Below are 13,654 nucleotides of genomic sequence, written 5' to 3' on the forward strand. Positions count from 1 at the left end.
ATGTTCAGAACAAATGCCACTGAAGTGATTGAAGCTTTTGGTCTTTGGAAGAGATCCATCTGAATCTGTGGCTGAGGAACTAATCAAGGGGGGAAGGGGGTCGGGGTGGTCAGGAGAGGACATGGGGAAGAGGACAAGGAGGGGAGAGGGAAGTCACAGTGGAAAGAAGCAAGGCAGAGCCCAATTGGTTAACCCACTTGAGGACAGGCAGCAGATGGGGGTGACTGCCTAATGTCATGGAAAGAATAAATCAGCAAGGGTGAGCAGGGGAAGAGTGGATAGTGATGGCCTTTTTTTTTTTTTTTTTTTTTTTTTTTTTTTTTTTTGTGGTTTTAGGGCGCACAACTTCAATGGTCATTAGCGCCCTGACTACTCTAAGAATGCACCGCAAGGCACAAGTGGACAACAACAACAACTAAAAGGGAAAACATGATAAAAGACAGACTGACAGCCATAGGATTAAAAAACAGCATCATCAAATGTCCTGAGAGAGGTTTGTCAAATTGATAAAACGAAGAACACGAGCAACTGCTCGTGGGTCATCCGCTAAAATGGCATCGAAAGTACTTGGCAGGTTAAGATCTAGACGCAGTGTGTTAAAATATGGACAGGACATTAAAATGTGTCGAACCGTCAGCAAGTGCCCACATGGGCAGAACGGCGCTGGCGCAGCCGTCAGCAGATGGCGATGGCTGAACCGGCAGTGTCCAATTCTTAACCGGGCCAAAACTACCTCCTCCCGCCGAGAAGGGCGTGAGGAGGACGTCCAAGCCACGGGAAGAGGTTTTAAGGCCCGAAGCTTGTTGTCTGTAAGTGCAGCCCAATCGGCATGCCACAGCGACACAATGCGCCGACAAATGACCCTGCTAAAATCGGACGAAGGGACACAACAAGAAGCTGTCCGAGGCTGGAGGACCGCAGCCTTGGCCGCGGCATCTGCAGCTTCGTTCCCAGGGATACCGACATGGCCAGGAACCCACATAAAGCTAACCGGAGAACCGACGTCCACCAGCTGCTGAAGAGAGCATTGGATCCGGTGTACGAAAGGGTGAACCGGGTACGGATCACTGAGGCTCTGGATGGCGCTCAGGGAGTCGGAGCAGATGACATAAGCAGAATGACGGTGGCGGCAGATGTAAAGAACAGCCTGGTAGAGGGCAAAGAGCTCAGCTGTGAAGACCGAACAATGGCCATGGAGCCGGTATTTGAAACTTTGTGCCCCGACAATAAAGGAACACCCGACCCCGTCATTGGTCTTAGAGCCATCTGTATAAATGAAAGTCATGTTGATGAACTTCGAATGAAGTTCCAAAAAACGGGAGTGGTAGACCGAACCGGGGGTAACCTCTTTTGGGAGCGAGCTGAGGTCAAGGTGAACGCGGACCTGAGCCTGGAGCCAAGGTGGCGTGTGGCTCTCGCCCACTCGAAAGGTTGCAGGGAGTGAAAAATTAAGGTGTTGAAGGAGGCGACGAAAGCGAACTCCAGGGGGTAGCAGGGCAGAGACATACAACCCGTATTGACGGTCGAGAGAGTCGTCAAAAAAGGAACGATAAGACGGATGGTCGGGCATTGACAGTAGCCGACAGGCATACCGACAAAGCAGTATATCGCGCCGGTAGGTGAGTGGCAATTCGCCAGCGTCAGCATGAAGACTCTCTACGGGACTAGTATAAAATGCTCCGATCGCAAGTCGTAAACCCCGATGTTGTACGGAGTTGAGGCGGCGTAAGATGGATGGCCGTGCAGAGGAGTATACAAAGCTCCCATAATCCAGCTTGGAGCGGACGATCGACCGATCTAGACGAAGTAGGACAGTTCGATCCGCTCCCCACGACATACCACTGAGAACACGGAGGACATTTAAAGAACGGGTACAACGGGCGGCCAAATATGACACATGTGGAGACCAGCTAAGTTTCCTGTCAAATGTAAGGCCTAAAAATTTGGTTGTCTCCACTATTGGGAGAGCAACGGGACCGAGTCGTAAGGACAGTGGGAGAAACTCTTTGTAGCGCCAGAAGTTAATACAGACCGTCTTCTCGGCAGAAAAACGGAAGCCATTGGCGACACTCCAGGAGTAAAGACGGTCAAGAGAACGCTGAAGACAGCGCTCCAGGACACGTGTACACTGCGCGCTGCAATAGATGGTAAAATCGTCCACAAAAAGGGAGCCTGATACATCAGCTGGGAGGCAATTCATTATTGGATTGATCGCGATGGCGAAGAGAGCGACGCTCAAAACTGAGCCCTGTGGCACCCCATTCTCCTGGCGAAAGGTGCCGGACAGGACAGAACCCACACGTACCCTGAACTGTCGATCCATTAAAAAGGAACGAATAAAAAGAGGGAGGCGACCACGAAGGCCCCATGTATGCATGGTGCGGAGAATGCCCGCCCTCCAACAGGTGTTGTAAGCCTTCTCCAAATCAAAGAACACAGCCGCGGTCGGGCGCTTCCGCAAGAAGTTATTCATAATGAAGGTCGACAAGGTAACCAGATGGTCAACAGCAGAGCGGCGCCTACGAAATCCACATTGTACATTGGTAAGTAGGCGTCGAGACTCGAGCAGCCAAACCAATCGAGAGTTAACCATTCGCTCCATCACTTTACAGACACAGCTGGTAAGCGAGATAGGTCGATAACTGGAAGGCAAGTGCTTGTCCTTCCCCGGCTTAGGAATCGGGACAACAATAGACTCGCGCCAGCATGCGGGAACATGTCCCTCAATCCAGATGCGATTGTATGTACGAAGAAGAAAACCTTTACCCGCAGGAGAAAGGTTCTTCAGCATCTGAATATGAATAGAATCAGGCCCTGGAGCGGAGGACCGTGATCGGCCAAGTGCGTTTTCGAGTTCCCGCATGGTGAATGGGGCATTATAACTTTCACAATTCGAGGAGCGGAAGTCAGGTGGCCTAGCCTCCTCTGCCTGTTTGCGGGGGAGGAAGGCAGGGTGGTAATGAGCGGAGCTCGAAACCTCTGCGAAAAAGCAGCCGAAGGCATTGGAGACAGCCTCAGGGGCCACAAGGACGTCATTCGCGACCTTCAAGCCAGAAACTGGGGAGTGGACCTTAGTGCCAGATAGCCGGCGCAGGCTACCCCAGACAACAGAAGAAGGAGTAAAACTGTTGAAGGTGCTTGTGAAAGCAGCCCAGCTGGCTTTCTTGGTTTCTTTAATAATACGACGACACTGAGCACGTAATCGTTTATAATTAATACAATTCGCCACTGTAGGGTGGCGTTTAAAGGTGCGTAAAGCACGTCGACGAGCACGTAAAGCGTCTCTACATGCTGCGGTCCACCAGGGGACCGGTACGCGACGTGGAGAAGAAGTAGGGTGAGGGATGGAATATTCAGCAGCAGCGAGAATGACTTCCGTGAGGTGTGCGACCTGACGATCGCAGCTTGTGAAGGTTTGATCCTGAAAGGTCGCCCTGGAAGAGAAGAGCCCCCAGTCTGCCTTGGAGATGGTCCAACTAGAGGAGCACGGAGAGGGAGTATGCTGCAGGAGATGGATAACACACGGGAAGTGGTCGCTCGAATATGTACCAGCAAGTGCATACCACTCAAACCGGCGTGCAAGTAGGTGTGAGATGTGTCCGAAAGAAAAGTAGGGGCGCCAGTATTGAGGCAGACAAGATTGAGCTGGTTGAAAAGGTCTGCTAACAAGGAGCCCCTTTGGCAGGATGCTGGAGAGCCCCAAAGGGGATGGTGAGCATTGAAGTCTCCAGTTAACAAAAATGGTGCAGGTAGCTGAGCAATAAGTTGCATCATGTCTGCCCTGGTAACGGCAGATGACGATGGAGTGTAAACGGTACAAAAAGAAAACGTAAAAGTGGGGAGAGTAATGCGGATGGCAACTGCCTGCAGGCCGGTGTGCAACGTGATGGGATCGTAGTAAATATCATCCCGGACCAGCAACATAACCCCTCCATGAGCTGGGACACCTACCACAGGGGGTAGGTCAAAACGCACAGAGGTGTAGTGTGCCAAGGCAATTTGATCGCATGGGCGTAGCTTCGTTTCCTGGAGGGCTACGACGAGCGGACGGTGCAAGCGGAGCAGCAACTTCAAGTCCTCTCGGTTGGAGCGAATGCTGCGAATATTCCAGTGAATAAGTGCCATCGTAAGAAAAGGAAGATGAAAAAAGGGGTCACCTCGAAGGCCGCTGAGGGCATGGCTTCGAGCGAGCACCGCCGCAGCTATCAGTAGGCGGACAGTCATCGTCCATTGGGTCCATAGGTTCATCGGCCATCTCGGGAGGATGGCCGGGAGGGGGAGCTTCCTCTGCCAGTGAACGGCCAGATGTACGGCTACCAGCGGTGCGGCCAGGCGAAACGGATGACGGCCTGGGGCGGCAACCGCTGGGTGGCGCAGGAGAAGAAATGCACCGTGGCGGAGAAGGAGAACTGTGCTTCCTATGAGCCTTTGTGGAAGGACGTTTGGTGGAAGTACCGGTCGAAGGCTGGGAGGTCGAGGAACGTAGGAAGTCTGCACGGCATGGTTCCTTCTTGAAGGCCCGTGCATCTGACTTCGGGGTCTTCGTCTTAGCAGAAGCTGATGAAGGGGCTGGTGTCTGTGGGGTGATGGGAGGAAGAGGAGACGTCGACCGCGCGATCTTAGCACTGGCCGAACGGACGACCGTGGTGCTGAAGGTCAGATCGCATGTCTGGGTTGCTACCTCCCTGGTAGTCCGAGGAGAGGCGAGGACAGTACTGTATTTCCCCGCTGGGAGCAGCGCGGGCTTCCTACTAGCCAATAGCTTGCGAGCAGCCGAGGTTGACACTTTCTCTTTGACCCGAATTTCTTGGATACAGCGTTCTTCCTTATAGACAGGACAGTCGCGGGAGGATGCGGCATGGTCACCCTGACAGTTCACACAACGAGGAGACGGAGGTGGACAGTCACCCTCATGGGCATCCCTGCCACAAGTGACACATTTAGCCGCATTGGAACAAGACTGTCGAGTGTGATTGAAACGCTGACACTGGTAGCAGCGCGTAGGTGTCGGGACATAGGGGCGAACAGAAATAACCTCGTAGCCCGCCTTGATGCGCGATGGCAGCTTAACACTATCGAAGGTCAAGAAAAGTGTCTGGGTCGGTACAAGGTCATTGTTGACCTTTTTCATGACCCTATGGACAGCCGTCACGCCCTGCTCAGCGAGGAAAGATTGAATCTCCTCGTCAGTCAATCCGTCGAGGGAGCTAGTGTAGACTACACCACGAGACGAATTCAAAGTTCGGTGGGCCTCCACCCGGACAGGGAACGTGTACAGGAGTGTGGCCTGAAGCAGTTTTTGTGCCTGAAAGGCACTCTCAGTTTCTAGTAATAAGGTACCGTTACGCAACCTGGTACAAGATTTGACCTTATAATTAATATAATTCGCCACTGTAGGGTGGCGTTCAAAGGTGCGTAAAGCACGTCGACGAGCACGTAAAGCATCTCTACATGCTGCGGTCCACCAGGGGACCGGTACGCGACGTGGAGAAGAAGTAGGGTGAGGGATGGAATATTCAGCAGCAGCGAGAATGACTTCCGTGAGGTGTGCGACCTGACGGAGGGACCAATCGGCATGGTCAGAAGGTATCAGCTCAGGCAATCACCCCTCCCCGGGCCTGGCCTTTACCAGGGGGTACGCGCGGGCCTTACATGTCTACCCAGGGCGGGGACTTACGCGTTACCCCGTCACTGGCTACGCGTGCGAACGTGTGGGTCGGCCTTCAGGCACGCACAGGGAGGAAGGAAGAAGAGGAAAAAGAAGAGAGAGAGGGAGAAAGAGGACAGACTGTCTCAAACGCCGAGGCGGAGACCAGAGAAGGCAAGGAGAAGAAGGCAATGAGAAAGCAAGGAGAAGAAGGCAATGAGAAGGCAAGGAGAAGAAGGCAATGAGAAGGCAAGGAGAAGAAGGCAATGAGAAGGCAAGGAGAAAAAGGCAATGAGAAGGCAAGGAGAAAAAGGCAATGAGAAGGCAAGGAGAAAAAGGCAATGAGAAGGCAAGGAGAAAAAGGCAATGAGAAGGCAAGGAGAAAAAGGCAATGAGAAGGCAAGGAGAAAAAGGCAATGAGAAGGCAAGGAGAAAAAGGCAATGAGAAGGCAAGGAGAAAAAGGCAATGAGAAGTCAAGGGAAAGAGTAAGGAAGATAGTGAGGTGGAGAAGAGCAAAGAAAGGAACCAACAAAAGGAAGGAAGAAACGAGAAGTGAAAAACCAGAAAGACCACAATTATACGTCGTGGAACCGTCCGTCTCCGGACGCAGGCGCTAACTACCCCCGTGAGGGGGATGGACTCCTTTTAGTCGCCTCTTACGACAGGCAGGAATACCTCGGGCCTATTCTAATCCCCGGACCCGCAGGGGGGGGGGATAGTGATGGCATAGGAAACCAAGAGCAGGGACTGCCAAATCAGAAATTCTCTTAGCCCAGGTGTAGGTCAGTCGGTCCAGGGTCCTGCATTCCATTGTTTTTCTTTCTTTCTGGAGAATCCTGCAAGTCTGATGAGCAAGGTGAATGGTGTTCTCCACAGTTGACACAGATGGGAGGCGGGGCACAGGGAGTATTGGGATGTGAAGGACATCCACAATCCCAACAGGTGAGTTGGAAGTACAGTGGGAAGACATATGGCTGAACTTCCGGCACAGCATCAGGGGGAGGGATATATGGCTTTACGTCACAGTGGTAGACCATCACCTTGACTTTCTCTGGTAATTTATCACCCTTGAAGTTGAATCATTACTATACCAACTAGCAGGTAAAAGCATGTGGTAGTCTGTGGAGTTTTTAATATTAATTTTTGGAAATTCTCAGATAAAGAATCTGGAAATGTCACTTAACACTTATAATCTGAGTTACGTTAATTTTTCCACCAGAATTACACAGGAAGGCAGTACACTAACAGACAATTTCTTTTACGTGAACAAAGGTTTTTGTTGTGGTCTTCAGTCCAGAGACTGGTTTGGTGCAGCTCTCCATACTACTCTATCCTGGCAAGTTTCTTCATCTTCGAGTAACTACTGCAACCTACATCCTTCTGTATCTGCTTAGTGTATTACCTCTTGGTCTCTCTCTACAACAACACACAACTAATTTTAAAAAATAAAATAAAAAGTATTTATTTAGTTGTGAATGATCTCTCTGACCACAATGGATAACTAGTCACACTTAATAACCTGACTGATAGCAATGACTTGGTATCATGGAAAACAGTGTACCACAAAACTCTTACATGAAACTGACTGTATGTGAAGTCCAAATTCGAAAGCTAGTAAAGTTTCAAGTCTCGTTTCAGTGCCTGTAAATGACATCTCTACTGTTCTCTGAGTTGTTACCCTTGTTCCACATTCTACCAGGACTTTCTATCACACAATTTAATGCATTTATAGATGGATTTCTACAAGTCTTCAACAGCTGCTTTCGCAAGAAAACTAACATAATGTGCAAGGAAAAGAAAATTGTATGAAATGATCACACTAAACCGTGTAGTAGGACCGATTTCATACTATAAGAAATACAATACTGTCTTAAGGAAAGCCTGATGTCTGAACATAATAATTCAGGGAGTAAAATTAAACTTAGAGAGTAATCAGAAACAGTCTGAAAAGCTTATAATGCTGTTGGAGTCTAGTTTACACTGAGAAACAAGCTTTAAGAAGAAAAGTTTGATACATTGCACTGTTCCTAAGTTAATTAGCACTGAAGTTGGCCAATCGGGCCATTGCGCGTGCAAATTCAAGCAGCCTGCCAGAGACAGAGTCACCAAACATGTCCTTTGTTTGGTTTCCTAAAACTGAACAAGAGAGCTATAGAAAAACTGGACATGGGCCAGTAGTAAGGATTGAAATCGAGCCAAAGGCTGAGCAGCCTCGACCACTGTCATCTATGCTATGAGAACCTGACACTAAATATATATCGCAGTCACACGAGTTAATGCGGAAATGGTGCATTGTATAGACTTTTTCCTTAACAATTATTTCCAAGCACAACCTACCCTGCAACACCTTTATGAGCTTCACAGACTGTTTCTGACCTCCCTGTATATGGACAATAATTGAAGGAGAAACTGAAAAAGCAGTTAAGGATCATGAAGACGTTGTTAGAGAAAACTGGCAAATGATAAACGACAGCAGTCAAGTAGACAATGTATTTAATAATGACTTCCTGGAAATTATTCACAAGATTGATGTGGACAGTTCAAGGAATACAGGAACAGAATGTACACTGAAAGCCAAGACACATATATACAGGCTAATCAGTTATTCCATGCTCTCTCACTGAAATTAAAAATGTAATTAACGTCCCCAAAAGCAAAATTCTCACAGAATTGATCAAAACTCAAGTAAGTTACCAAAATCCTGCTCTTCATATGTTTGGGTATGTAACACATTAGGTCACATATATGCCAGACACTACTAGAGCAGTGAGTATTCTCAGACAGACTGAAATACGCTGTTGCCAAATATCTTCACAAAAAAACAGCTAGCCATTAATAATTAACAACTAGACTTACTACTGCCCACTTCCTTGAAGATATTGGAAAAGATTATGTCTGCAGGAACCATAACACACCACTCTCAAAGTAAGATAAGTCTATGTTTGGATTTCAACAGGCTCTTGCCACAGAACATGCAATTTTTCATTTCATGGATTGCATTATATGAAATCCAAATGGCAAAATATTGTCAAATGGCATTTCTTGTAACTTGACAAAATGCATTTGACTGTGCTATTCACAATATTCTCTCGCAGAACCTTAAACATTGTAGTATCAAAGATTTTACTGGTAACTGGTTTGCATACTGCCAAACTAAATTAAGGATACAATGTGTTGTATGTAGAAACAGAGGTTATACACAACAAAGCACCATCTTTAGAATAGGGGCTAATCACACTACAGGTAATCAACAGGGATCAAAACTGGGTCCATCACCTATCAGAAAACAAACAGATCTTCTTGTCCTTTACGTCAATGCAAGCATTATAATCACACTTAATGGAGAAACTTTGTTGCTTGAAAAGGTAAATATATTTTCTAGGAAATTAACAACTAGTTCTCTAGAAATGGCCTCACTGAACTTGCATAAAAAAATAAATGTAATTCTACAGGGTGTCCCAGCAGGAATTGTCAATATTCAGAGATATGACAGGGGAACAATAATTCAAAGCAAAAAAGTGCAGCGAACATAGGCTCTCAAATGCATACTTTCAGAGCCATGAGCAGACTCATAACGAACATAATATGCAAAAAACTGCTGATTTCTCAAACTGGGGAACAATCAAGAATGGGGTGCCGCAAGGTTCGGTCCTGGGTCCTCTGCTGTTCTTAATATATATTAATGACTTGCCATTCTATATTCACAAAGATGCAAAGCTGGTACTTTTTGCCAATGATACAAGTATAGCTATCACACCCGACAGACAAGAATTAACTGGTGAAATTGTCAACAATGTTTTTCAGAAAATCATTAAGTGGTTCTCTGCAAATGGGCTCTCATTAAACTTTGACAAAACACAGTATATACAGTTCCATACAGTAAATCGAATTACCCTATTAATAAGTATAGACTTTGATCAGAAGTCGGTAGCTAAGGTAGAGTATTCAAAATTTCTAGGTGTGTGCATTGATGAGGGGTTGAACTGAAAAAACACACTGAGGATCTGCTGAAACGTTTGAGTTCAGCTACTTATGCTATTAGGGTCATTGCAAATTTTGGCGATATACATCAGAGTAAATTAGCTTACCACACCTATTTTCATTCTCTGCTTTCGTATGGCATCATATTCTGGGGTAACTCATCATTGAGTAAAAGAATGTTCATTGCACAAAAGCGTGTAATCAGAATAATTGCTGGAGCTCATCCAAGATCATCCTCCAGACACTTATTTAAAGAACTAGAAATCTTCACAGTGACTTACCAAATGAAAGTGCTGGCAGGTCGACAGACACACAAACGAACACAAACATACACACAAAATTCAAGCTTTCGCAACAAACTATTGCCTCATCAGGAAAGAGGGAAGGAGAGGGAAAGACGAAAGGATGTGGGTTTTAAGGGAGAGGGTAAGGAGTCATTCCAGTCCCGGGAGCGGAAAGACTTACCTTAGGGGGAAAAAAGGACGGGTATACACTCGCACACACACACATATCCATCCACACATATACAGACACAAGCAGACATATCATATATATTCACTTATGAAATTTGTTATTAACAATCCGAACGAATTCAAAAGTAATAGCAGTGTACATGGCTACAACACTAGGAGAAAGGATGATCTTCACTACTGAAGCTTAAATCTAACTTTGGCTCAGAAGGGGGTAAATTATGCAGCCACAAAAGTCTTTGGCCACTTACCTAATAGCATCATAAGTCTGACAGATAGCCATATAGCATTTAAAAGGAAATTAAAAGAATTTCTTAAAGGCAACTCCTTCTACTCATTAGATGAATTTTTGGATACAGTAAGTGGATAATTTCCCAACCCCACAAAAAATTAAAAAATAAAATAAATAGGCTAAAAAAATTTAAAATAATGAATGTCATGTAATATTTTGTCTAATGTAATATCTTGTATAGACACCTTTTATTAACCTGACACGTTCCACATCATTACGAAGTGTCGTATTCATTATATATGGGACAAGCACTAATCTAATCTGTCGACAGCTCTGAAGATACACATTTTCGAGCCTATCTTTACTTCACTTTCTTGCTCTGAATGATCATTCCTGTCATATCCCTGAAAGTTGAGCATTCCTCCTGGGACTCTATGTATACTGTAGAAGAGCTGATTACACCATTAAAAAAATATCTGTATGTGTGTGTGGGGGGGGGGGGGGAGGGGTAAATCAATAAATGAAACAGAATATTCTAAATGCTTAGGTGCTGATACTGATAAGCAACTGAAATATAAGTCACATGTTACAGACCACCTTACTCACCTCAATTCTGTAACTTTGGCTTATGGAAAACAGTAGATTTTGGAGATGCAAATGTCAAAAATTGACAAACTTGTCCTATCTTCACTCACTAATGTCTTGTGGCATCATATTCTGATCTTACTCTTAACTAAGGAAGAAAGTGGTTGTTGTGCAGGAGTGGCTCTGAGGACTATGGGACTTACCAGCTAAGGTCATCAGTCCCCTAGAACTTAGAACTACTTAAACCTAACTAACTTAAGGACATCACACACATCCAAGCCCGAGGCAGGATTCGAACCTGCGACCGCAGCGGTCGCACAGTTCCAGACTGTAGCGCCTAGAACCGCTCAGCCACACTGACCGGCGTGCAGGAGTGTCCAGGGCTAATAAGGATAATGTGTGGTACCATGATAGAATCTCATGCAGACACCTTTTTAACACTTGGGATAATTACAACAGCCTCCGACTACTTACTCCCTCATTAAGTCCGTTGTAAACAAATCTCACCTCAAAAACAATAACATTCACACATAACAATTTCCTTCACCTGGCCTTAGTGTGGCATAATGAGTATGGCACATAACTTTCGACCACCTACTCAGTGGTTTAAGGAATACAATGATCCTCACAGTTATTTGCTGTATTTGTATGCAGAACTTTAAAATAGCTCCTTCCACTACAGAGAATTTTTTTGTTATGCTGCATCTACAACATACTCTGCAAAGCACTGTGAATGGTACGGCAGTTGATTTCATCTTATTTTTTACGTCACTGCATATTTAGCCCTAAGTTTTTATGGCTATATATCTCGCTCCTTTCTGTGCACACTGAGGCCAAGTTAATGACTGTATTATTTGTGAGTTTTCCTGCTGTTTTTGAGGTGAGATTAAACAAAGAACTTCGAGATAATACCTTCCACTTCACAGATAAAAATGAAACTGCTTAAAACAATCCTGTACATGGCCAGCATGTTGCCATATTTTTTGTTGAGAATTCCACATCATGGCGAGAAACTGCAATTATGAAGCATGGAATGTTCCAATAAGTAACTGACGCAAATACCACACAGAAAGTATTATATATGGCAGGGAGTACATCTGACAATAAAAGTGAGATATTTAAAAATAAACAGCATATGGTAGCTTATAAATGACAACAACAAGACGTAATAATAACAGACACAAAATACATTAAATTATAGAGAAAAAAATGTGGAGAACAGTATAGAGACAGCAAGTTGATCTGAATTGGTATTGCATAATTATAATATGGGTTTGCGATAGCTCGCATGAGGTAAAGTAAATATGACACTATCTGCTGGCAGGCAGTTCATGATATCGAAGCTCCCCCGTGTGAATAGGCAATCCATTGTGCGTGGACGTTTATACCAAAGTAATTCGTGACGATGCTATAAGTTATTGGATTTTCTGAAGATACAAGATACACTCATGCGAAGCGATTGCGTGACTTAAATCACATTCAGCATCTGACTGTCAACCGCAGAATATTGTAAACAACTGGCCTATTTATATAAAGAACTACAGGAATTTTCAGATCACGTTCTACTATTTTCTTCACAGTTAGTAGTCAACAAGACTGGAAGAGGAAACATTAAACATGAGCGCATAAGAAGAATTTATACGGACGCGACGTGTATCTGTCAAGAGCAGCCCTCACTAAAACATAAACAATGTACCACCACGATGTCGTGTTTAATGCTCGTTGGGAACTTACCACAGGCATTGCCTTCTCTCCTTTTTTTCGACAAATTTTGACGCCGTAAAAATACCTCTTCCTTCGGAAATACTTTAACCCGCACACTTTGTATATAAAATTACTACTTACACCTACGACAGAAACAAAGATTGTACCAAGGTAAGATTGAGAAAACATCAATATCATCGTAGACATCAGAGACATTGCTTTTATGGCCAAAATAACGTTATCTATGCTTCTATGAGATAGTCAAGCAACGACAGGTTTTGGGTGCTAGATTCGTTTCATCTGGTTTTAAACGGTATTATAAACTGTCGTAAAAATGCACTATAACAAATTACTTTTACAGGGTTCACTGAATTACAGTTTTGTATTACTGCAGCGCATAAGAGCCGTCTTTTTAGTACCATATGATGTCGTACGGGAGCAACTGCTTTTTTGTCTTTGCAGAATGACAACAAATAAATTAATTAAGAAATGTGTAGAAAAAGATCTACTTCGAAAATGACAATAGATCTTCGGTTACTATATTTGGCTGATTTGCCTACTAAGGTGCAGATGCCATGTACGTAAGAGTAGTAAAAATTTTGCGATAGATCAGGTTATTATAGTTGGTGTAGCACTGAATAGCCTGACTAAGAACCGTAATTACTGCATGAGGGGTGACTTGGATTTAAGTGCAGTAGCAACTACACACACAAATGTGAGTTTTGTGGAAGTCTCTCAGTGCCATGACCAGCTCCAGGTAAACAATGCTGTGAGCCGTGTGGACACTGTCTTAAGGAGGCCGCTGCTGGTTGAAATGAAATTTCGTATGAGTACAGTGCCAATTGCTACAATTAGGGGATTGGAATATACTAGACATGGCCTACACCTGAATGGGAGAGGGAATGATAGATTGGCTAAGCTTCTTTCATGTAATATATAAGGGGCCACTATCACACATAGCAAGATTCCTGTTGTTACTGGTGTCAAACTGGCACCTTTTTTAGATTAGAATCTGGATTCAGGCATTCTGTTTT

The 13,654-nt window shown here is 45.0% G+C and overlaps 1 protein-coding gene across 3 annotated transcripts in view; it reads right to left on the bottom strand.

Moving 5' to 3' along the window:
- LOC126175043 (golgin subfamily A member 7) overlaps positions 1-12,811 on the bottom strand; it is an 82,051-nt gene extending 69,240 nt beyond the window's left edge. For 2 of the 3 annotated variants that reach the window (XM_049921550.1, XM_049921549.1), the window contains exon 1: positions 12,651-12,808. In XM_049921550.1, the coding sequence (XP_049777507.1) occupies positions 12,651-12,659 (9 nt within the window). In that variant the 5' untranslated portion in view covers positions 12,660-12,808. Of the gene's footprint in view, positions 1-12,650 lie in introns of all 3 variants that reach the window. The other variant, XM_049921551.1, reaches the window with a different exon arrangement.
- Positions 12,812-13,654: the final 843 nt, after the last annotated feature.

The sequence above is a fragment of the Schistocerca cancellata genome, chromosome 3, assembly GCF_023864275.1.
Source record: "Schistocerca cancellata isolate TAMUIC-IGC-003103 chromosome 3, iqSchCanc2.1, whole genome shotgun sequence".
Taxonomy (NCBI): domain Eukaryota; kingdom Metazoa; phylum Arthropoda; class Insecta; order Orthoptera; family Acrididae; genus Schistocerca; species Schistocerca cancellata.